The sequence below is a fragment of the Pezoporus flaviventris genome, unplaced genomic scaffold, assembly GCF_033815535.1.
Source record: "Pezoporus flaviventris isolate CSIRO_AGI_PZ_B2104156 unplaced genomic scaffold, CSIRO_AGI_Pfla_v1 ptg000013l, whole genome shotgun sequence".
Classification (NCBI taxonomy): domain Eukaryota; kingdom Metazoa; phylum Chordata; class Aves; order Psittaciformes; family Psittacidae; genus Pezoporus; species Pezoporus flaviventris.
The window spans coordinates 29,818,557-29,840,408 of record NW_026892561.1 but is presented as its reverse complement, the minus strand read 5'-3'; the positions used below and the strand labels follow the sequence as shown (position 1 = coordinate 29,840,408).

At 46.2% G+C, this 21,852-nt stretch overlaps 1 protein-coding gene across 8 annotated transcripts in view; it reads right to left on the bottom strand.

Annotated features, from left to right (window-relative positions):
- The window catches only part of TNIK (TRAF2 and NCK interacting kinase), a 162,562-nt gene that overhangs the window by 123,790 nt on the left and 16,920 nt on the right, over positions 1 to 21,852 (bottom strand). For all 8 annotated transcript variants that reach the window (XM_061452549.1, XM_061452543.1, XM_061452544.1 and 5 more), the window contains exon 2: positions 10,508 to 10,573. In XM_061452549.1, coding sequence (XP_061308533.1) covers positions 10,508 to 10,573 — 66 coding nt within the window. The remainder of the gene's footprint in view (positions 1 to 10,507; positions 10,574 to 21,852) is intronic.

Genomic DNA, 21,852 nt, shown 5'->3' with positions numbered 1-21,852 from the left:
ATGTACATCCCATGCAGACAAACATAAAATACATTTCTTCAGGCTGACCCTGTTAATAACTATTTCTCAAGGCAGTAGAACACCTCCAACGAGCTAACACTGTTTATTTATTTGGAACTCAATAGCTAGACTTATTGAAAACATATCCCCACCCAGCACTAACTGGGAAAAAAACTATATATATATATGATACATATATATAAATATATATATAAAAGTTGCATCAAGCTAAGATAACAGCCACTGAAATGTGGTCAGACAGGAGAGCAGTGCATTGCCCGTTCCCTGCAGCCGAGGTGCAGCATCACCTCCAGCACAAGAGGCATTTAGCGCTGATGGGTCTCGCCCAGCTAAGGTGCTTCTGCCTCTTGTTCTTTAGTGCCCATGGAGAGCTAACAAAGCCAGCACAGCTTCCAGACTGGCCCCGTGGGCTGCTCTGCAATATTAATTATGAACATCTGAAATCAAATCCTGTCCTTTATGCAGCTCTCTCCCCTCTATGGCTCCCATTTTTAAACACACTGGGCTCGATTAACTCCCTGCCCCTCTTTGCCCCTACACACCCAGGCTGTTTCAAGTATCATTTGCTGTCAGGTTCAGATTTACAGTGGATTAAAAAAAAAGGCCTGCAGAATGCTATTAATTGTGGGACCTCACTGCCAGAGGTGGCAAGAACCCCTATAGAACAGAAGAAACTGAGGCACAGCTGCATCCCTCCACTCCAGGAGCTCCTGCTGTTGATACTGCTGCTGCCCTTGGTGAGCGACCCCAGCCATGCAACTAGTTTAACCTAATGACCCCAGATGTTCCTACCCAAGTCCAATTGCCACACTTTTAAGCAGAGATTCACACCAAGAGAAAGCCTGTCCAGCACCTAGATTTCTCATCCTCTTGCAGACCTGTGGGCCATAGCTGAGTCCACTGGATGAACCCCATACTTCACACCCTCTCTGCTGGGAAAACTAAGGTGATGCATGAAAAAGGAACAGGTACCAACACTTCTTTAACAGCACTGCTCTGCCTCAATGAAGAGCAGAAAAATCGGGGGATGGGGGGGGAGGGGGGAGGGGAGGGAAGGTTTGAGAATACAAGCAAGCCCTGGGACATCAATACACAGGTCTGTAGCACAGCCTAGCCCCAGCGAGATGACCAGCGGCAGGGACCACTGAGCCTTGGGGCAGCATTGAGCACACAGACAGGAATGCTCTGTACCTACGGACAAACACTAAGCTCCACATCCCCACCGGGGCACAGGAAGAGGGGTGGCCATGGCACCTCACCTTGCTTCTGGTACCACAGGAGCCCCACATCCATCACCAGCTGCTTTCAGTGCTGTCTGAAGGCCTAAATGACCTTCTCGGCCACCTATGCAGGGAGTCAAGGGAAGCACATGCTGGGGACAAGTGCAGCATAGTGAGGACGTGGGGATGGAGTTGGGCTCCCAGCCACACATTTCCATGAGCACATTCAAACACAAGAATTTTGAGACCTAAACACACACACACACACAAATAAAGACTTAAACAAGAAAAAGAAAAAAATGTTAGACCAATCTGCCATTCTTAGGGAAGGAAAAAAAACCACAACATTTGGAAGCAGGCTGTGTTTGCTTGGCACTTTCCATCTTTAGGTAATTAGCGTAAAGGGCTTCCCAGGTAAACCTAAGAATAAACTGCAGATTTCAAGAGAAACACACTTCTCTCCACAGCAAGGCTTCAAAGCATAACCAGGAGAAGAAGCATAGCTCCAACTGGCTCCCTGTCGGCACTACATGCCTTCAAGTCTTGAGGGTCAGCTGCAAGTCAAGCTGCATCAGAATTTGAAAAGATATATAAAAAATGACAAGCAAGAAAAGCCTCTGAAGACAAACACTCCAGCATCTGTGAACACCTCAAATACACAGCTTGGACCAACATTTACAGGCACTGCTTCCCCCATTACCTTCTGTAAACCTTCCAAAAAGTCCTCTCCTGCCTTCTTAGTTGAGAGTGGCACCTTCAGAGGTAGAAGGGACAAAACACCTCCCAGCTCCAAAACCTACTTTTCAGCGCTTCTTTAGACTGCTCCTCTCAGCTGGCCTACTCATGGCTAGGAGCTACTGTACTTCGCTCATTTGGGAGCACCTTCCAGCCTCTCCTTACCTTTTGTCTTCAAACAAAATAAGGGGCTCCTAGCACAACACTTCCTCACAGATGGCTTTCCAGCGCTGGTACCACGAAGCAGCTCCCAGCTCTGCTCTCCCAGCCCACCCTGGCATGGCCCTGTTTCTGATTTTACAGGAAGAGGGCAGAGGACAGGGACGGGAAAAGAAGTCATTTAGCAAAGGTTACTGGAGAGGTCTGCAGCACCAAGGACTTGGCCCTAGGTTTCCTGTACATTGCTCTAGGCTCCAACTCACTTGACTAACCTGGTAATTGTTCGACACAATGAACGAGTTAACAACAACAAAAATCAGCAGGTACCAGCTTCTACTTAGAGCAAGATGCTCCTCATCTGCTGCCTTACAGCCCAGGGCTACCATTAAATCAATCTATCCCGACAGCAAATGCTTTTTTTAATCCACCTGAGCCTTACAGCATCCATACTTTACCTACTGGCTATGAGCTTGGCCTTATAAGCTACTACATACCATCACTGTAAGATATTAGTGAGCAAAACAATGCAACCTGCACCTCCTGAAAGGGAGAGTGATGCTTTCACATGCAGTAACTCCAGCTCTGAAAGTTGGCTATCTTCTAAAAAGCTCTCCACAAAGCTCTATCCCCCAGGGTTCAGCAATGCAGAGGGTAGCTGCGTACCCAAGTGCATCACCATGAGCAGACCCAAACAGCCTGACCAAGTCAAGCGACTTTAAGCAGCCTCAAGAGCAGCCACACAAGCACAGAGCAGCCTGCCAAGTCACATGAACTAATTTCTCCTAGAGGTTGAAGACCTCTAGACAGTGAGTCTTCTCAGACCTTAGTATTAAATATAGCTATGTGCACCCACATCCTCGCCTTCCCAGACTGTTCTGCTGCGGCTCTGCTTGCATAAAACAGGACCCTCATCCAGCAGCACTGGTCCTCAACCGGATACTGGGATTCTACAGCCAACCTGTGAATTGGCCCACTTTAGGTGTCCTCACAGAATACATGAGAAAAGACAGGTCTGAGTTCCCAGTCCAGTCACTCTTACGGGATAGGAAAAGTTGGTACTGGACACTGCACTTCCTCACATCCTCTGCACAGCAGGTGCTTGTACGGATCATCTTCCAATGCCCAGAATGGAAGGAGAGGGCTCTCCCTCCAACCCCATCCATGCCTGGCACACACACAAACAGCATTGTAAGACCCACCACCATGTTCCCCATGCTTTACAGTGAACTGTTGACTTCACTTAGCACCTCTGAAGTTCGCTTTTCCCCCCCAACCCTATGCCATTGTAGATATTTTTTGTCCTGCAAAATTGTGCAGTATTTACAGAAGCAGAGCATCCAGTAATGCAAGGGACAGCAGACACGTCACTTCACAGATGCATTGGCCTGCTCCTGACCTTCACCCTGCCCTTCCCCATCACAAATTTTGGAGGCAGGCAGAAGGGAATAGAGATTAAAAGGAAGGCAATACAGGAACATTTTTAATCACCTTTTATAACCCGTGTTCTATAGGATTGAAATGTAAAAAGCACCTTTAACAGCGAAGCTAATGTGACATATTGGTGTGTAGGTGTGTGTGGGCTGGTTTCTTGGGGGGAGGGAGGGAATGCTGAGGGCTCTCTGTGTTTCAGAGAAATGAAGCAGCACAAGATGTACCAGTTGCTCTGGTAACAAAGCTTTCTCTTTTTTTCAAAGAGAAAAAAAAAGAAAAAAGAAAAAAGAAAGGAAGAGTGCAACATCATTTCATCATTTTAAGCGTTTTCCAGTTCAGACTTCCCTGCCCGCACGGCAAAAACAGCTCCCCGTTTCAGAAATACACACACCCCATTGCAGTCAGCAAAGAAAGGACCTTCCCTTCTAGAGGTATTTTAACATTGTAGGGAAGCTGATAAATTAAATTTGCCCATTTTCCTTCTGATAACGCTGGCACACGTTATCACACACCAGCATGCCAGGCTAGCCCAGCCACTTCCCATGACCCAGTAAGAGCTGATAAAATCCCAGCACCATGCACAAGCTGGTGTGTATGGGAGCAGCAAAGACCTCCCCAGCCCCAGTGAGCATCCACACACAGCAGCACCACTATATCCTCCCTGCTGGCATAGGGAGCCAACCCACCAGAAACAACAGCTTAATATTTAATATTGATCTTGTAATAAGGAAGGATTATAAGGCAGCTTGTAAATCTTGCAAATCCATTCACACTCGCATGGCCCTTATGTGACCTTGAAGATGCCAAATGGTCACTGCCTGCCCACGCGGGGCTGTACCTGGATATGGATGTGAGCGGGCCCAGCTATCATAAAAAACATTCCAGCAGAAAGAAAAGCCCTGGATGAGGCATGCCAGCTCAGCTCTAGCTAACTGCTCTGCTGCCCGGGGTTCTTTCTTGTCCCAGCCCCATGAAACAGGCTCTTTGTGCAACACCAAACCAGGGGAAAAGCCCGGGAGCTACCAAATCAGAGGGGACCATACCCTCACGTGCTTGCCTTAGTCTGCAGTGACCATCAAACCACAACAAGGATGGATGGATGCATACCCGCACATGCAGTTACACTCAGTCTGCCCTGCCATGCAGCAAAAGCAATCTCTGAAGAGGCTGAAAACAAGATTAAGTACCCAAAGCCAACAACACAACACTGAAAAAAAAAAACCTATCTAGCTCAAGTCAGACCCAACCCCACTACACCACATTTCATTTTATAAACAACAAGGGGGTGGGAAAAGAGAAATGCTTACATCTTCAAATGCAATAGCTGACTGTCTAGTATTAGAGGTGTTTGTTTAGACTGCAAGATGATGGAGCTCTGAATTCCTTTAGTGGCTCATGAAAGTGAGCTTCAGGTGCCTTCAGTATGGTCAGGACCACTACACAGCAGCCACCACCGCAGGATGGTGTTTGGAAGATGGGTGGGCAGCAGAATGGCCCTGTCTGCAGTCCGCATACACGGTTTGTGTGCATTCAGCCTGGTCTCTCAAGCAAGGCTCAGCAGTCAGTCCTTAGCTATAAAAGCTGTGTATGTAAACCAAAATTAATTCTTTACAGCAACAATCCCCAGGAAATATTGTGTGCAGCGTGGTAACTTCTTCCACACAGCTAAAAGCAACAGTCATTAATTATCAAACCATTGACCATCAGCCTTTCAGAAAGGGAGACAATAAAACAAGTGATTATTAATGTCATTCTTGACTCAGGCTAATTATCTGAACTGCTAATAATGACCCAGGAACCTGCAGAGTCTCTGTTCTCACCAGGGCTAATGCAAGGGCCCAGCCCTTGATAAGCGGCAATGGGGCTGAGCCAGACCTCAGGCAGGCTAAGCACAGCACAGACTGCGTATTATTTATTTTCTCATTCCTTCCCTCAAAAAAAAAAAAAAAGTAAAAGAAAACAAAAGAAATCTCCTAAAGGCCTTTCTTTAGCATATTCATCTGCTACTTCACCAGCCTATAGTGGTGGAATGCCCAAGGGTGCCATAAGGAAGGATGCCACTGTGCAGGGCAGTGCACAAACAGCACCCAGGAGGGCAGGACATGCATTACCATCCTCATTCGACACCTGCAAACTCCAGGACAATATTAGTGAGAATAGACTTGTGCCTGGGACGTTCTCAGGGGTTTGATTTAGGGATCAAAGTGTCCCAACAGCCCTACTGCTCCCAGCTCCCCAGCAACAGGCGACCTTGGATTTCAAATGTTTTATTCACTTTCTCATATCCACACACCTCATTATCTTCATCTACTGGGTCAGACCTGGAGATGGGGAGCTGGCGGGGCTTACCTCCAGGTGGACTGATCCTGGCTTCTGGAAAACATTGGCTGGGTAATCACTAAATAAAACCTGACAAAATACCTTGGGATGTCCCATGTATTGTACCCCAGACAAACATGACACAGTGCAGCAAAGAACAATGGCCGGCAGGGGACACGGACTGCTTGTGACCAGTGGCCTGCTTAGAGGAGTCTCATAGGAAGTGACCCCTGCTCTGTGATGATGGTGAACGGGCTCCCTGGGGAGTGATAGCTGAGAGACCTGCGGTTTGAAGATCCCACACGCTCTAATTTAGAGTGCAGAGTGCTGCTGCGTAATGACTTAGCGATTATATGGCATTTACCAGCTAATTAAACAATCAATAGTTATTGTGCAGTTATGGAGTTAGCCCACAGTACTCTATCTTGTAACCTGTGAAATAAAGTCTTGCAGTAACATTCTGCTTTGGTGACACTGTGCACAGGCAGGCATGTGAATGCCCACGGCTAAGCAGGTCCGAAACCACCAAGGGACTGCTTTGGTTTTTAACATATTCAACGCACAATAAGCAGCATGCTGCATGTCTTTCCCCACCTTGGTAACCATCCGCTGGAAAGGTATTTCTGAGTAACCTAATGTCCTTTTACTTTCGACCCCTGTATTTACTGGTGTTTGACACACTGGCAGTTGTGGCCCTGATTTACTCAGGCAACCTAAGCATACAGAGTATTTTAAGGACTTCTTGCTTGCTTTCTAATGCAAAGTAGAGATAAGCAGCAACAATAATGTTCTGTAACATAAACCAGCATTTCCTCACAGACAATGCTCTAAAAGGTCTTAGTGATTTTTGTGTTTACAGTTTTGCTTTCAGCCATCAGCTACCTGCTAAAAAAGTAAAGAGGCAATGGCTCAATTCCCCAGGTCCAACTCACTTCCTGTTAGTCATTTCTTTAAACACTTTTTTCCAAGGACACAAAAATCCACTACTGCAGCAAAGTCTGGCACAGGAGCTAGCAAGCTCTCAGCCTTTTATCAAAACCAGTTTACAATCTGTAACATGAGACGCAGGATTATTAGAAAATAAAGAAAAGCTTCCGATTCAATTAGAGAGACAAACCATCACCAGTGCAGCCCTGATTAAAATAAAAATCAAGCTATTCACAAGAGAGTGTTAGGCATCTAACAAGAAACGTTATTTCTCTCTGCATTTATCTGCAGTGAAGAGCTTGTGCTTGGGGTTACAGGAGGGACAGCAGAGCGGGTCACTGCTGAGGGCTCCTGCAGCGTTCAGGTGTCACTGAGGTATGGCCAGCGCTGGAAGCACCAAAGTTACATTTTAACCTGCCGTCCTGAGCAAAGAAAAGCCTTTACTTGAAAATACAGAGATCAAGCTGAGCAAGCTACCTCTGCCTCTGGAGCACAAGTCTCAGAGAACAAAGCTTTGATTTACAGAAGCACTCTGCACCACCTTGAAAGGGATCTTCAAATCATGGCCCAGAAAGCAGGATCAAAGAAACTTGTGCAGCAAGCTTCATCCCAGCGTCTGTGCTTCAGCAGAAGATGGTGCTCCCTTTGGGAGCTCTTAATGTGCACCAGACTTGGCCAATGTCTTTCCACCTACAAGCGAGGAGCAGGCATGTGCTGTGGTAGGGCTTCAACCCTCTCCAACACAGTGGGTCCTAAGGCTGACTCCACGAACCGCTGCTCTCTGATTGCTTCTATTACTGCAGTACTATCAGACATTTTCCAGGCTTCCCACCCTGCTGGGCTGCGGTATCATTCAATCATCAAGACTTTATCCCATGAGATCAATGGGAGGTTTGTGCCTCACACGTCCCTCCAGGTTCTGGGCAGGCCAGGTTACCACCAAGAAAACTGTAGTCTCTAACACAAATATGACCATGCAGCAGTAACAGAACTGGCTGCTAAGTCAGGTTTTCGGAGGGAAAAATCAGGGCTGCAGCCCTGTTTTGGCAGTCTTGCAGCACACAAACAGGATGCTCTCCTCTGCCTGGAATAAGCATCTCACTTCTGCCTCTTCCCAACAGAAGAGTCGATCCTCTTGCTTCAGAGAAGCACCAGCCATGCAAAGGGGTGGTGATGCTCACCCAGTGACCAGACCTGGCAGAGAGGGCAGGGGTTGGACCTTCAAAGCTTGGGCTAAGAAGCCAGCACCAGAACACGCACCACAACAAATTATGCTTCCCACATCTGAAAATACAACTAGAGGCACACACAGGTTCTAAGAGGACAGCAACAGTGCACCTCAGATAGCACAAGCACAGAGGAGTGGGTCACCATTCCTGAAGGTATTTAAAAGACGTGTAGATGTAGCACTTAGGGACATGGTTTAGTGGTGGACTTGGCAGTGCTGGATTAAAGGCTCATGATGGACTTGATGATCTTAAAGGTCTTTTCCAACCTAAACAATTCTATGAATACCCCAGCCCCACCTGAGATGGGTTTGAAACAGCAGTGGGACAATCATCTAACTATAGAGGACACTGTCCTTAGGTATGGACCACTTTTAAAGGCTGTTGTAGAAGCAGGTTTGTGTGTCCTGAAAGCTGATCCATTTGTTTTACTGCAAGAGATAAATACAGCGATGGTATCTGGAAGAAAAGAATCACAGAGATCTTATTTTCGCCCTGGGTTTAGGGTGGGACACCATAAACAGTTATGTATGCTTTATATCAAAGTCTCCTTTTGTTTATAGAGCGGGTGCTACTTCAAGAATTCAACTTAAGGGAGCTCTGAAGTCAGTCTTAGCCTGAACTCATACCTCAGTACTTACTAATTTGGTTTGGACAGAAACATTTCCCCCTCCACCCCCATCACCATCCCGTCTGGCACCAGGACCAAGTGAATCACATCAAAGACAATCTGATTGCTCCAGCAAGTTAAAAACAGTTAAGAGGAAGATTTTTTTCCTATACAGCAGGAGAAAAGTGGAACACAGAAGTGCTCACCTCCCAGAATGCCTGTACTTGGGGTATTTTTGGGTGGTTTTTTCCCCACTTTGAGGTAACACACAGACACACCAGAAGAATCAAACAGAGCAAGATGAAACCCAATCAGCAGAGCCATGCGACCAGTAGTGCCAGCACCAGCTAGCTTATTTCCCTTTTCTGCTCTCCACAAAAACATGATGCTTTCAAAAGGCTGTTAAAGGCGCATAGTTTCCACAGATTGTTAGAAATATGCACCAGTTAAAATTAGGTCACCCTCTACCATTATTCTAGCAGCTGAGAAAAGAAGCAGTTCAGAAGGGAGCTCTCATGGCAAGGAGTATACCATGGAAAAACAAGTACCCGAGGGGGAAGTTCCCTGGAATACAAGCTTGATAAGAACAGTTTTAGGTTGTTTGGTTTTCCAGGGCTTGGTCTGGTTTTCGTTTGTTTGCTTGGAGTTTTTTGGTTGGTTGGTTTTTTTCTCTTTTGTTTTCGGTTGGGTTTGTTTCTTGTTTTTTAAACATATTCCAGTTCAAATATTCACATATTTAAAACTCCAGAAGTTCCAGTTCATCTTCAGTTCACTTCAGTCCCTCTGTCCTCATACTGACGGGATTGGCCTACCACAGCAGGAGGATGAGGAAACCAGAATCCAGAATAAATATTTACTGACAAGTAGCTTTTTAAGCACCCTTCTCCTCTTCAGAGGGGCAGCTCACTGCCTTTTGCTACATGACAGGGAGGAGCTGTGGCTCCAAAGCAACAGTAAGAGCATGTGAATATACTCTTCTCTATAGGCAAATGATAATAAAGGCATGACAGATAAACAGGTTCTCTGTGTGCATGCATACACATATGCACAGAACTTGTGCCCATGTGTACAGAAGTTTTTGGAGCTGGGGGAGCTACTGTCTCCCAGCAGACTCAAATATTTGGCAAATTCCTCATGCAGCTGTGCTGAGAACCATTTCCTCACCATATATTAAGTGTAAATAAACCCAGACTTTGAAATAATTCAATCCCTCCCCAGCTCAACAGGAGTCATCCACAAAAAGACCCCACCAAGAAAACAGATCCTTAAAAGTCTGGACATTTTAAATATTCTTGTAAAGAAGTTCATGGGTTTGAAATTCTGCTATCCATGGTATCCTCGCTGTTCTCATTGGGAGATCTGCTTCCAGGTGTTTATAGAAACTTAAAGCAAGCCTACTGACTATTGTGTATTTAATCCTGCAGCAGGTTTCTGCGGGTGGAAAGGGTGGCAGCCAGCCCACGTGTGAGCAGAGCACCAGACTGTAGCAAATTCATTTGGCAGCCTATTGCAGCTGTAAAACTCAGCTTTTAGAAGAGATCAAGATTTATCTATTAAAGCACAGACTTTTCACTCCCTCCTCATCATGCAATCAATAAAAAGCATGGGGGAAGGGGGGAGGGAGAAAAAAGAAAAAGCTATTTATTTTTTGTGACAGTTTCAGAACTATTATGAATTGCTTATTCTAAAAGAGCTCTGTGTGCTACACGGTGCTTGCACACAAGACCAAAAAGCTGGAGTTCAGCAAAGCTTCTTGTCAGGCCTGAAACAGGTCAAACCCAGCCAAGACGATGTGCTAGGATGCTCCACATTCAACATGTAACTAAGGCAAATGGGATGACTTCAGGTGAAGCCCTTACCTTATATACCTGCCCGTAGGTACCATTGCCAACAAGCTCCACCAGTTCAAAGATTCCTGCAGGATCCTAAAGGAAAAGGAAGGGAAAAGAAAATAAATGATCAGTATGTTTTAAATGTAATAGGAATTATCTGCTATTAAAACTTATGTTTTCTTATGCATCAGCTTTGGAATAAAACAAGCTAACAGGCAGGATGCAATTTCTGACTTCAAAACAGTGTTTTCCAGGTATATTCATGAGGTCAGCAGCATTAGAGTTATTTGGCCTAAGCATCATTTTTGGTTTGGTGCATTCTGGCCTTTGACATTCTGGTTTATCAACTGAGACAAGCAGATTTAGGGCAGCACTACATGAGTGCACAGTGATTTGGAAGATAGCACTGAAGCACCAAAACCTATCCCCAGACCTCCCTCCACCCAGTGTGTGTCCTGCTGGGGAAGGGCAGTCGCACACAAGTGCATACAAGTGTGAAAGCTGGAGCACAGCCACCAGCACAGTTAAAATGACGGTACAAGCAGAGAGGCACAAGGAAGGGTGGGGACAGAATAAACCAGTGCTGCTATTTTCTCCTCTAGGTGGGTTTTCCCCTTCCAAAAGCTTATTTATACTCTTCTGTTCCTCCTCCCATACTCATCACTCCAATTTCAGATAGCGCAATCCCCCTGGAAGCTGGCAGATACAGAGGCATGACAGCACTCGGGGGTCTGTGCATCCACCACCCACAGCACTGGTGAACCCGGCTCCCACCATCCACCCATCATCCCTAGTGGAGTTTTAGTCCCTTGAGCTGTTGACTGACTTGGCATGCCATGAGCAAAAGACTGCCAGCTGCAATTCGAGAGAGTGCGGGAGGATCAAGTAATGGCTCCAACAGGCAAAGGAGGATCAGCCAACAGCACTCCTTAGAAGACAGGAGAGGGACACACATCACCATATGACATAGAGGCGTCATTCATTACAGAGCCCACATCAGCTTAAGAGGGCTTCTGGGGTCAAAAGTCAAACACTGGCTCTTTGTGAGCAGCTGAGGAGCAAGCTTCAACGTACTAATAACATCGCAAGTAAATTAATCCAAGTCTTGACGTGACTGAGGCAGCTTTCTGCCCAGCCCAGAACACGTACTGCCACATACCTGCCTGGGTTCGGCACACCTCCACAGCAGGGTCACTGCAACCCCTCTGATCATCCTGTGTTTAGAAATGCCACATCCCATTTCTGCCTGTTCCTCCATCACTTGAGCAGCTTCCCCAGGCTGCCATGTGGGAACCCCCAGAGAGCTCCAAGGGTAAGAGCATCAGCTCAGTCTCTGGTGGGACCAAGTGTAGCAGAGGGCAGGGGAGCGGTGCTGAAAATGGTTTGGAGACCACTAAGGACACATCTGCCCTGGTGCAATGGGATGCAATTCCCCAACTAACCTTCAGGCCCGCACTTGGCACCACAGGTGAAGCTGTGGCACAACAGGTTTCTAGCATGCAACATCCATGTGGTGGCTTTACTGATTTGGTACCAGGCAGCAAAATGCCGTGAATGGATGGGAAAGAGAACTGGTGGTACACTGGGCTTCCATGCTGGGCGAGAATGGAAGGAAGGGAGAACATGGCAGCAGCTGCTGTATATTCCTTGAGCTTCTTTCTTAAGGGTTGTTCTCTGCAGTGCTGAAACAACTCTGAAAGAGGCTTTTCCAGTGCTACAAGTATATCTATTTTTGAATATTCATTAGGAGATTAAGGGAGAAGAAAGCTGTGCCCAGGGCAGATGATCAGCAGGTTTGGAGAAACATCCAGGGATGCAACTGGCCATTTTTGATAAAAAGAACTCCTCTTTGCAATGTGTTTCCAACCTCCTTCCACAAATCCTCAAACCAAAGAGAACACCCTCCCACCATTCCAGGCCACTTCTCACTCCTCTAACATGCGTCAGATGTGGTGTGGCTCTATTAGGTTTATCTGAGTCCATCCATCACCTGCCAGCCTCATGCCTATCTCCCCTGCCACCATCTCGCTTTGGCCAGGGCAGCTCTGTGCTGGCCAAGGGCAGCTCACGCACAAGGAAAGCTTTCCCCCATGGCTCCCACCATCCACAGCTCCTGCTCCAGCTCCCACCTGTGGAGCAATTTCTCTGCTGCACGTCCCCCTTCATCCTACTTTCTCTCTGCATTTTTCCAGAAGCTTCGCCAAGGTAACTGGGCATCGGCACAGTGCTGAGTGACACTTCTCCCTTGACTGTTGGCACGAGCAGCCCAATCTCACCACAGCCATGGCAACACACTGGGAATGCCAGCAACACGCTGTCAGTGAGCAAAGCCATACTGCCCTCCTCGGCCTTGCTCCTTCCCATGCAGCAGGCAGCTGAAGGGACAACGCTTGTTCCCAACAGCTACTGTTAGTGCCCAGGAGTAATGTGTCATTAATGGCTCTTCCAGAAGATACACAGCAGAGGATGGGGTGGGTGGGAAGGGGGGGATAACCCTCTTTCCACTAGTCTCCCTTGGACCAGTTCCTACAGATAAGAGCTTTGCATTTCAATAGCTGATGGGGCGTAGAGAACAAGTTGTCCCTGGTACCTTGTGCCCCTCAAAGCCCCAGCTCAGGTGCTTCAGGAGGGTACCAGAGAGAAGTGACAGCAGCTTGAGCAGGCTGGAGTGAGCAGCAAGAGTGGAAAACATGGAGGCACACTGCATGGAAGCTCTTCTGTTAGCCAGGGAAAAAGAAATCCACCCTGCACAGCTCTGACCAGGGACCAATCCAGGCCAAGCAGGGAGTAATCTCAGACCAAATATAGCCTGTGCTGCAGATCAGGGCTCACAGCAGCGTACTGCATTGCACTTGGCTGGGGGTGGCCTCAAAGTTCATTAAACACAGCTGCTTCCAGCCTAGTGCTATCAACTTCTGCTGATGCCCTGTTCCTCATCAAAGAAGGACACACAGTCGGTGAGGCTGCAACCCTCCTGCCACAGCAGGCTCCTCTTTCCACACCCAGACTGCCTTCAGAAATACTACTGATTTCAATTTTTTTAATGAAAACATCTGAACTAAATAGGAAGGGCATAAATAAAAGGAAAAAATGAGGAAAAGAAGACGCACTGTTTAAAACAGGGTGAAAGAACCAGCATTTAAGACAAACCCACTATGATTTTCAGCTGTCTATTAGCTTCACACAGAAAAGGATTTGTACAGTTGTAGTAGCACAGGGCTCTGTGAAGAGCCCTTATACCAAGGTACGGTCCTTCCCTCCTCCCTGCCCAAACAAAGGAGGTGACCAGAAAAGCAGGCAGGAGTGAGAACAGAGGTAAAATTCAGCACCAGCTGGGGCTGTGTTCAGGAGACCCTGACCTCCATTCACCTCAGCAAGGCAGGGCTGACTTCAGACCACATTAGCTCCAAGCACTAGAAACTGAAACCTCATCCTGGGTCCATAGGGGCCAGCAGCACCATTTGCCCCCATGACAGGTTCAGGAGGGGCAGCCCCCAAACCCAGGAAGGGGCTGCAGAGCCGCAGGGATGCCAAGGGACATTTGCACATCACCCGCTACCAGCTACTCCTGTTTTAGACCTCCAGCAATGCACAGCTAGGCCATTTCCTGCTAAGGAAAGGAGTTTATTTTTAGTTTAAAAAGTAAGCTTTGCAGGCTCAGCACCCTGATCCCGGAAGAGCCCAGCTGCAGCTTTCTCCATAGGAAGGTGCCACTGGCCCCAGCACAGCCACTTGCCCACCCTGGCACACAAAGCCCCATTGAGAAGGAGTTACTCAGGATTTGTGCCAGAAGACATAAGAGCAAACTGAGGCATGGGGCTCTTCACAAAGCAACAGAACAGTCAACAAGAGCATCTTTCAGTTGCTCATGGGATGGGAAATGTTTTATAGTGGCACCCAAGGAAAGGGCTGCGCAGACCCAGTGGTCCTGCAACCAGGAACAGGCTGGCACCCAAGCTCTCCCATGCTGGGATCTGACCAGCTGCAGCCAGAAGAGGCTCAAATTCAAGAAGGAAATTGTTATGCTCCTCACCCGCCTCCCAGGAAAATCAGTGGTACTAAAGTCTTGGTAGCTACAACCAGTCTGAGATGCAGAGCAAGGCAAGAGCGTCATCTTTTCCAGCAATATCTTGGGGAAAGGGAAAGAGGGAGTCCACTTTATTTCAATAAACAGTATATTTAAAAAAGCTGCATTATCAGAAAAGGGACTTCTGTACGTGGATGATAAAGCAGGATGCATCCAAATTTCAGCAACAAAACACACATCCTTTTTGAAGGGCTTATCGGCATGGAGCACACAGCAGCAGGGCTCTTAGCAGTAGGACGCTCCTGGTTAAAACCACTCTCTCTGTCTAACCCAGACCCCAGTAGAACTACAGCTGAAGGACTTCCTTGCCTACACTGTGACATCTCAACAAGTCCAAGGCACAAAAAAGCCAACACTTTGCTTGAGGAAACCATTTAGAGAGTAATAGCCATATCCAGGGCTAAGTCAGCTGAGGTTTGAGGGCTGCAGGTGTCTTAGCAGTGTTGGCTATGATGACCACTGAGTTAGTCAATCACCAGTTCACAGACCACCAGTTGGATGTCCTTAAATAGTACTTAAATATAGCCATGCAGATGTCCACAAACAAAAGGTGCATTTATACACAGTCTGTACATCAAATTTGCTTGTTTTCCTTGAAGAAGCCTCATTTTTCGCCCTTCTAGCCCACACAAAACGTATGTAACAGAAAGGGTTACATGAAGGGACAGCAGAGAGATGCTCGGAGGGAACTGGGGGGCACACCAATTAAACCACGATTGCTGTGAATGCATTGGAGGGGAAATGAGAGATCAGAGGCTCTATAATCATTGTGCACTTAGTCCCCCAATTCTGAGCAGCTAATGACAACTTCCAGCCAAAAATCATGGAGATAACCAGTCATTAAGCAAATGTTATAACCCTAGAGAAGGAAAATGCACTGTTAACTGGAGGAAGCACGCAGTTATGGGTCAGTAACAGAGGAGCATCCCTAGGCACTAGTTAGCTGAAGCAACTCTATGGCACTAGAAAGGTTTTTTTAATCTTCACTAAGAATAAAGCCTGTGAACTAATGTTCCCAAACATAAGGATTTTACAAGCCTCTGCCTTACAGCTCTGTAATAAAGCAGCCTCAATAGGAGACCCCATTAAACTGATCAGGCATCCTCAAGAACCAAAGCAAGCTTACAAAGCCATTTAACTTGTGACCCTCAATACTAGACCCAGTTAGCTCCATCTGTGTGCAGGTGCCTCTGCTTAGACAAGTCCTGGTGGTCAAAAGGAGAGATTCTGGCATTGGGAAGCACCGAGGGGTCATTCTACCCAAACAGCTGGCTCTTGTAAATTAATGACAGCGCAGGAGAGCTGAAATCCCACCCAGCATCACAGAGCTTGGCAGGACGGCAATGGGCAGCATCCTCCATACAAGCAGTGTCTTGAGATCAGGTGTACGTACACAACTGCCTGGAGAAGTCAAGTCTTCTAACCCCACCAAGCTCCACACAGGAGAGGAAGATCACAGGAATGTGAGAAAGGCTTTGCAAGAAATGCAGAGGAGACAAAAGCCCTTCAGCAGTACAGTTCGATACATAAAACTGTCATTGGGGCAATGTATTTCTAATTATGCAAAACATCATTCTGAGACCAAGTATAATGATCAAGCCTTTCGTTCTCATACTACATACTTGTCCAGGTTCTGTCTCCCAAGGCCAAATGCCCAAGCTAGGCCATGCTCTAGGAAGCCATCCTTCATGTAGGCAAAGTCAAAACCTCACAGCCATGCGTATCTCCCAAGTATCAGGACCCAAGCAACCTCAAGCTCTATCAAGTCAACTGCTGTTCTTTTTGAAGACACATCAACTCACTCATTCTGCCATACTTTTTACACTGGTTTCTACAGCAGGAATTTAAGCATTTGTATTATTTGAAAAAATGAAGTCCAGATCTCCCTGGGGAAGCTATCCAATAACAGGATGTAGTTCAGAGAAAATCTGAGGGGTTTGAAGGGTACTTGATGATGTAGTTGCTTTTTAGTTATCAACTAGTTGTCTCCATCTTCAAGGTACTTCTGATTAACAGTCCTGTAACATGAAGATGGACTGCACAGACCAAGAAAGGATTGCTAATATAGATGCAAAGCAGGAAGGTAGAGGCTAAAGAAATAAAATATTGATCCAGCTACCAGAAACTTCCAGAAAGAGAATGGGGACATTACTTTTTTTGCTTCAAACACCACCTTCCCATCACACAGACATCACCCTAAGCCTGCCCATTAATTAAAGCAGTGCAGAATAACACTCAACAGGCTGCACAGGTATTTTTGATATATTTTGCTTCAGCCAAGAAACGACGCAGAACCATGCTGGACTACTAGGTGTTATTCAGTCCTCACAGAGATTGCTTCATCTCATGTCTTCTCCCCCTAGCTTTGTACTCTTCCCCTCCTTCGCCCACCCATCCAGAGACTCACAAGACAAGCTATCATCAATGCCATCTACCACTGCACCTCCTGCCTACTCAAGCAATACAAGCTGCTCTACTTGGAAGAGTAATAAGGAACTCGCCAAGGGTTTTGTTTTCATTTTGAAGAAGCAGTTTGTCCTCCCTCACCCCCAAACACCCGGCTCTGTATCTGAAACGAAGATGTTAGTCAAGAAACAACACTCCTAGATAGCATAAGAGAAACTGCTGTCAAGACTAAGTTATTAACAGGAGAAAAAATTCTCCACTTGACAGCTGAGAGAAGCCTGTTTACAAATCTATTTGAACCAATCCTCTTCAGCAGCTCTTGAGGAGCCGCCCCTCCAGCCCCTGCTGAGAGCCATCTCCTTTTCCGAAACCATACACCAGCTCTCCCGGGTCTCTCTAGCTTTGCACGGCAGTAAAGCTTCAATTACCACATGTGCACCTCTTTTCTTCCCAAAATGTTAAGACCTGCCAATAGTTGGCAGCAGCAAAATTAAATGAGAACTAATCACCATGCTGGGCTTTTCAGTCAATAAAGCTGGATTACTTCTTCTACCATTACCAGTTCAATTTAAGAACTAAGTGTGGATTTGTAGCCATCAGCCAGCAAAGGTATAACCAACACCACCACTGAAGGAAGCAAGAAATTCCCCATGTACATATGCAGTCTAGTCCCACTTGGTCCTGCTGAGGCCAAACCACTAACACTACAATATACTGACCAGTCCAAATTTCCTGCTCATGGATTAGCATTTGCACACACAGAATTAGAGTTCATCTGACCTAGTTTCTCCTTCCTATCATGTCAATGGAAAAAGCAGACATTCTGTACATCATCCACAAATAAAAAACACAGGAGCTCCAAGACAGTAAGGAACACATACAGGCTTGGAACAAAGATTTTTTCCAAAACAAGGTGATATATTTGTACCACTGCAAACAGTGGGTCCCAAAGCCCAAGATGCAGCACTGATGCAGGGTAACAATGACTTACACAGACATATACAAAGCTAATCTTCGCCTAACAGGGCCCACTGGAGCAGTCCAGTCTAAGGAAAAGCCATCCACCAGCCACATACACTAATCAAAACAAGGGTCCAAGCCACCCCTACATGCTTCAAAAGCCTGACCTAAGCATTGCTAGCAACAAGGTGACTCCATCTCATTCCGATGTTACCCAAGCAATGAGCTTTAACTTGAAGCTAATGGAGATCAACATCTGGCGCCCATGAGTCTCACCATGGTAAAATGATGCTGACTGAAATATTCAATAACCCTTAAGACAATACAATTCTACTTATTCGTCATCTGAAGTTGGACTTCCTCCAAATCAGACAATCCTCTCATTTCTAAAGCTCTACAGCACATCCTGTAGATCCCCAGGACAGACTCCACTAATTGTTTGCAGTTGTATGATAAGCCCTCTTTCCAGTTCACAGAAGACTGTTCCTCTAGAAGAGCTGGAAGTCAATCAGCCCAGAAGCACCAGCAAAAGCACTACTGCTAAGTGAACTCTGAGGTTTTCCATGCAGCGTTAGATGAATGCAGCCTCAGTACAATCAGCCACTTCAACATATGCCTAATTCAAGCACACAACTTCAACAGGACAATATATAAAAGGCCTGGTAAAGTTCAGTGTCTCTAAAAAGCAACAGTGCCAATTATAAATCATACCTATAGTCCCAGAAGATCTAAAGCCACTACCAGTATTGTACCACACTTCTTCGGATGCAGACATCAATTAGAGCACAGCAGCTGGACACTCTCCTCACTGAAGTCAGTTATCTGCAGTTTCAGACCAATAAGGTATTATTCCTAAATGTTTCAATCTCATCCCTCTGAGAAATTAAGAGTTTCACCTTGGCCAGCAAATGTTTGCATCAAGCTGAAACTACTATCTACTAGCAAATGCTGTCTAAGGGTTATGGGGTCTCAGAGGAGCTGGTTTAATTACTTACCAAAGCAGCTGTTTCAGGAGCTACAGCTTCTTAACATACCACTCCTAGAGTTACACTCTGAAAAGCAAGGTTGCTGCCAAGCTCACACCAAAAGGAGAGAGCCTTCCCTCGCATCCAGGAGAAAACAAAAACCAGCCTCCCAACAGCAGGTCACATTTGTGGTTTCATCTGTGGATGTGTGTAGGGGTGACAGCTCACAAGCCAGTCTGCACCTTTACAAGTCACTGCAGACTGGACACCTCTGCTTCTGAAGCCCTCTCCGGAGACGCTAAGGTCTGCCATCTGAGATTGCTTTCGTCAAGAAAATAAAGCCTTGCTCCAAACTTGTAGCGAGAGCTGTGACCAGAGCAATGCCTTAAAATGGGAGAACGCCGCACTTCCAGATGAATTTAAGAGCAAGAAAAAGCAAATCTATTTTAACACCCTTCGCTTTTTAAAAGCAGGGTGGCTTTGCACCTCTATGCTTTTAACTCATGGTTGAGGACATGGGCTGAGACAACCAGGGAAAGTTGACAGGGATAAAAACCTAGTGTCATTGTGGCACCAGCAACCTATAGTCTACAGCCTTCGACAGCAGAGATACATGCAACAACTGCAGAGACCTGTGCAACAACCAGCAGGTTCAGCAGGTATGCATGCATGCATGCCAAGGAGACTTAAAGTCAAGGGAGAGATGAGAAGTCATCTGGGCCAAAGCTGTGACTACTCACATTCACCCAACAGCACCAGATGAGCATCATGGCCAAAGATACTGGGAGGGTTTTGTCTTGTGGAGCAGCCAGGAACCCTTCATGACATCTGAACACAGCAGGAGTTAACAGGTCTTAAGAGAGACAATATGGGTGGAGAGCTTTTGCCCATCAGGAATCAGTACATCCTGGTTTAAAGTGATTGACACTACTTTTTAATGTTTTGTGGAAAACAAGGCACAATCCCTACAAACATGTCTGGAGAAACATCACCTCCCTGCTGGAGTCAGGTGAGTTTCTCACACCAATCCAATTTTTCACAGATCACCTGGAGATGGAATTATCTGATGGTTTAGTGCTTCTCAAAGAGTTTACCCACAGCCCATCACTTGCCATCAGCTTCTTACGCTTGGCTCTGTAGGGGTTGGTTAGCAGAAGAGAATCACAACTCTCTGGTACGAATAGTTTCAAGAAAAGACAAAATGGGGAGAAAATCACATCAAATTATTGAGCATTCAACTACTTTGAGAACTCTGAAAGACAGACTGTAACAAAACCAAAACACAACTATACTCAATAAGCTCCCAAAACCATGCATTAAAAACACATTTTTACATCGAATTGCCTTGACAAAGTAGCAAAAATATTTAAAATAATATCAACTATGTTGATTTGTGTGTTTCACATCTGGACCTTTCTCACCCAAGAGTTAACAAGTTGCAGGGAAGGGGGAGGGAAGGCTTCTCACCTTTTTCCTACATTTCACAGGCTGCCTCCATTAATGACAAACTGCGGGGAGTCTGAAAGTTTGGTCTTGACAGACACTCACTTAAGCTGGTCCCACAAAACACAGTCCCACAGCAGAAAGCAAGCTCCTGCCTAATGTGTGCCAAAAATAAATTTCAAAAGGCCTGAAAGTCAGGGACAATCCAAAGTTGCTGGAATGATTTGCAAGATTTTTTTGCCAGATCATAAAGTATTTCCCATAGCCAGACTTCAGTATTTCTTGGTGGCTTGTTACACTGTGAATCACTCCTGTAAATTCAGGGAGATGCTTTTTATTTCAAATCCCAATGTCCCAAATTACAAACAGTGAAGCGATATGGCACAGATTATTTAGTTTAGTTCATTTGACACATGCATTACAATAGCACTACAGCTAAGACAAAGTGGAGGCACCTCTCTCACACAGGCATCCTAGGAAGATGCAAAGCTGCTTTTGCTTTGCACGTCACTGTGATGCCCCATAAATCCAACCACCACCTTTTGCTTTATGGGATCACTCAAGCTCCCTGTCAAATTAGAGCCCCGTGACACCTCCCTGCCTTGGGAGCTCTCTGCTGGCTCTGGTCCCTGCAGCCAGCCATGACAGACTGTGGCCTCTGCCTAGCTAGAGCTCCATTTTTTTCATTAGCTCACACAAGCAGGATGGAAACATCAACACAGCATGCATGCAGCAGCAAACCAAGCCCTGTGAGACCACAGGTACCAGACTGCTGGGGGCCATTACGAAACAGGAAAACAAAACAGGCAGTGAAATCCATAATACCTATATTTTCAACAGAGATATTCCACCCAGCAGCAGACCAAGCTCTCCAGCAGGCACAAAGTGCCCCAGGAACCCAGCATCGATTGCTTGTCCATCTCACCCCTTCCCGTGGTCCTTCCCCATATCAGGCACGGGGCAGCTCTTCAGGTGCACTTTCTCCAACCCAAGAGAGACAACTGCACATCCCCAGGCAGGATTTGGCCCGCAGTCGTAAGTGCTGAGATCAATCACGTGGGCGTAAGGATGTGAAAAGGGGATGGGAAACATTCATAACTACTTCTAAATTAATTGCTGTTATTGTTACATGATTTCTAAAGTCTCTGGGGCTAGGTTTTATTTTAGAAAACTATGAACATATCAAATTAATCAACTTAAAATAAATGGGCTTATTTATTTTTGCTGTTTCTACTCCTCTTTAAGCCTGGCAAGTCACTGCATTCTTTCCATCCTGTGAAAGAAAAAGAACTGGGGTTTTGCTTTATTGTTATTTTAAAGGAATCTCTACAAAGCTTATGAGTAGTGCAAGGTGAAATCATGGCAAAGGTATGCTGTAAAGGAGGACAAGTACAAGGCTGGAGCTCATTTCCACGTGCTGCAGACACCGGCTCTGTGCTGGGAGCCCAAGTCTCATCACACAGTCCAAGCAAATTAGATCTATTCCCCAACATCTCAGACATCCAGAGAGT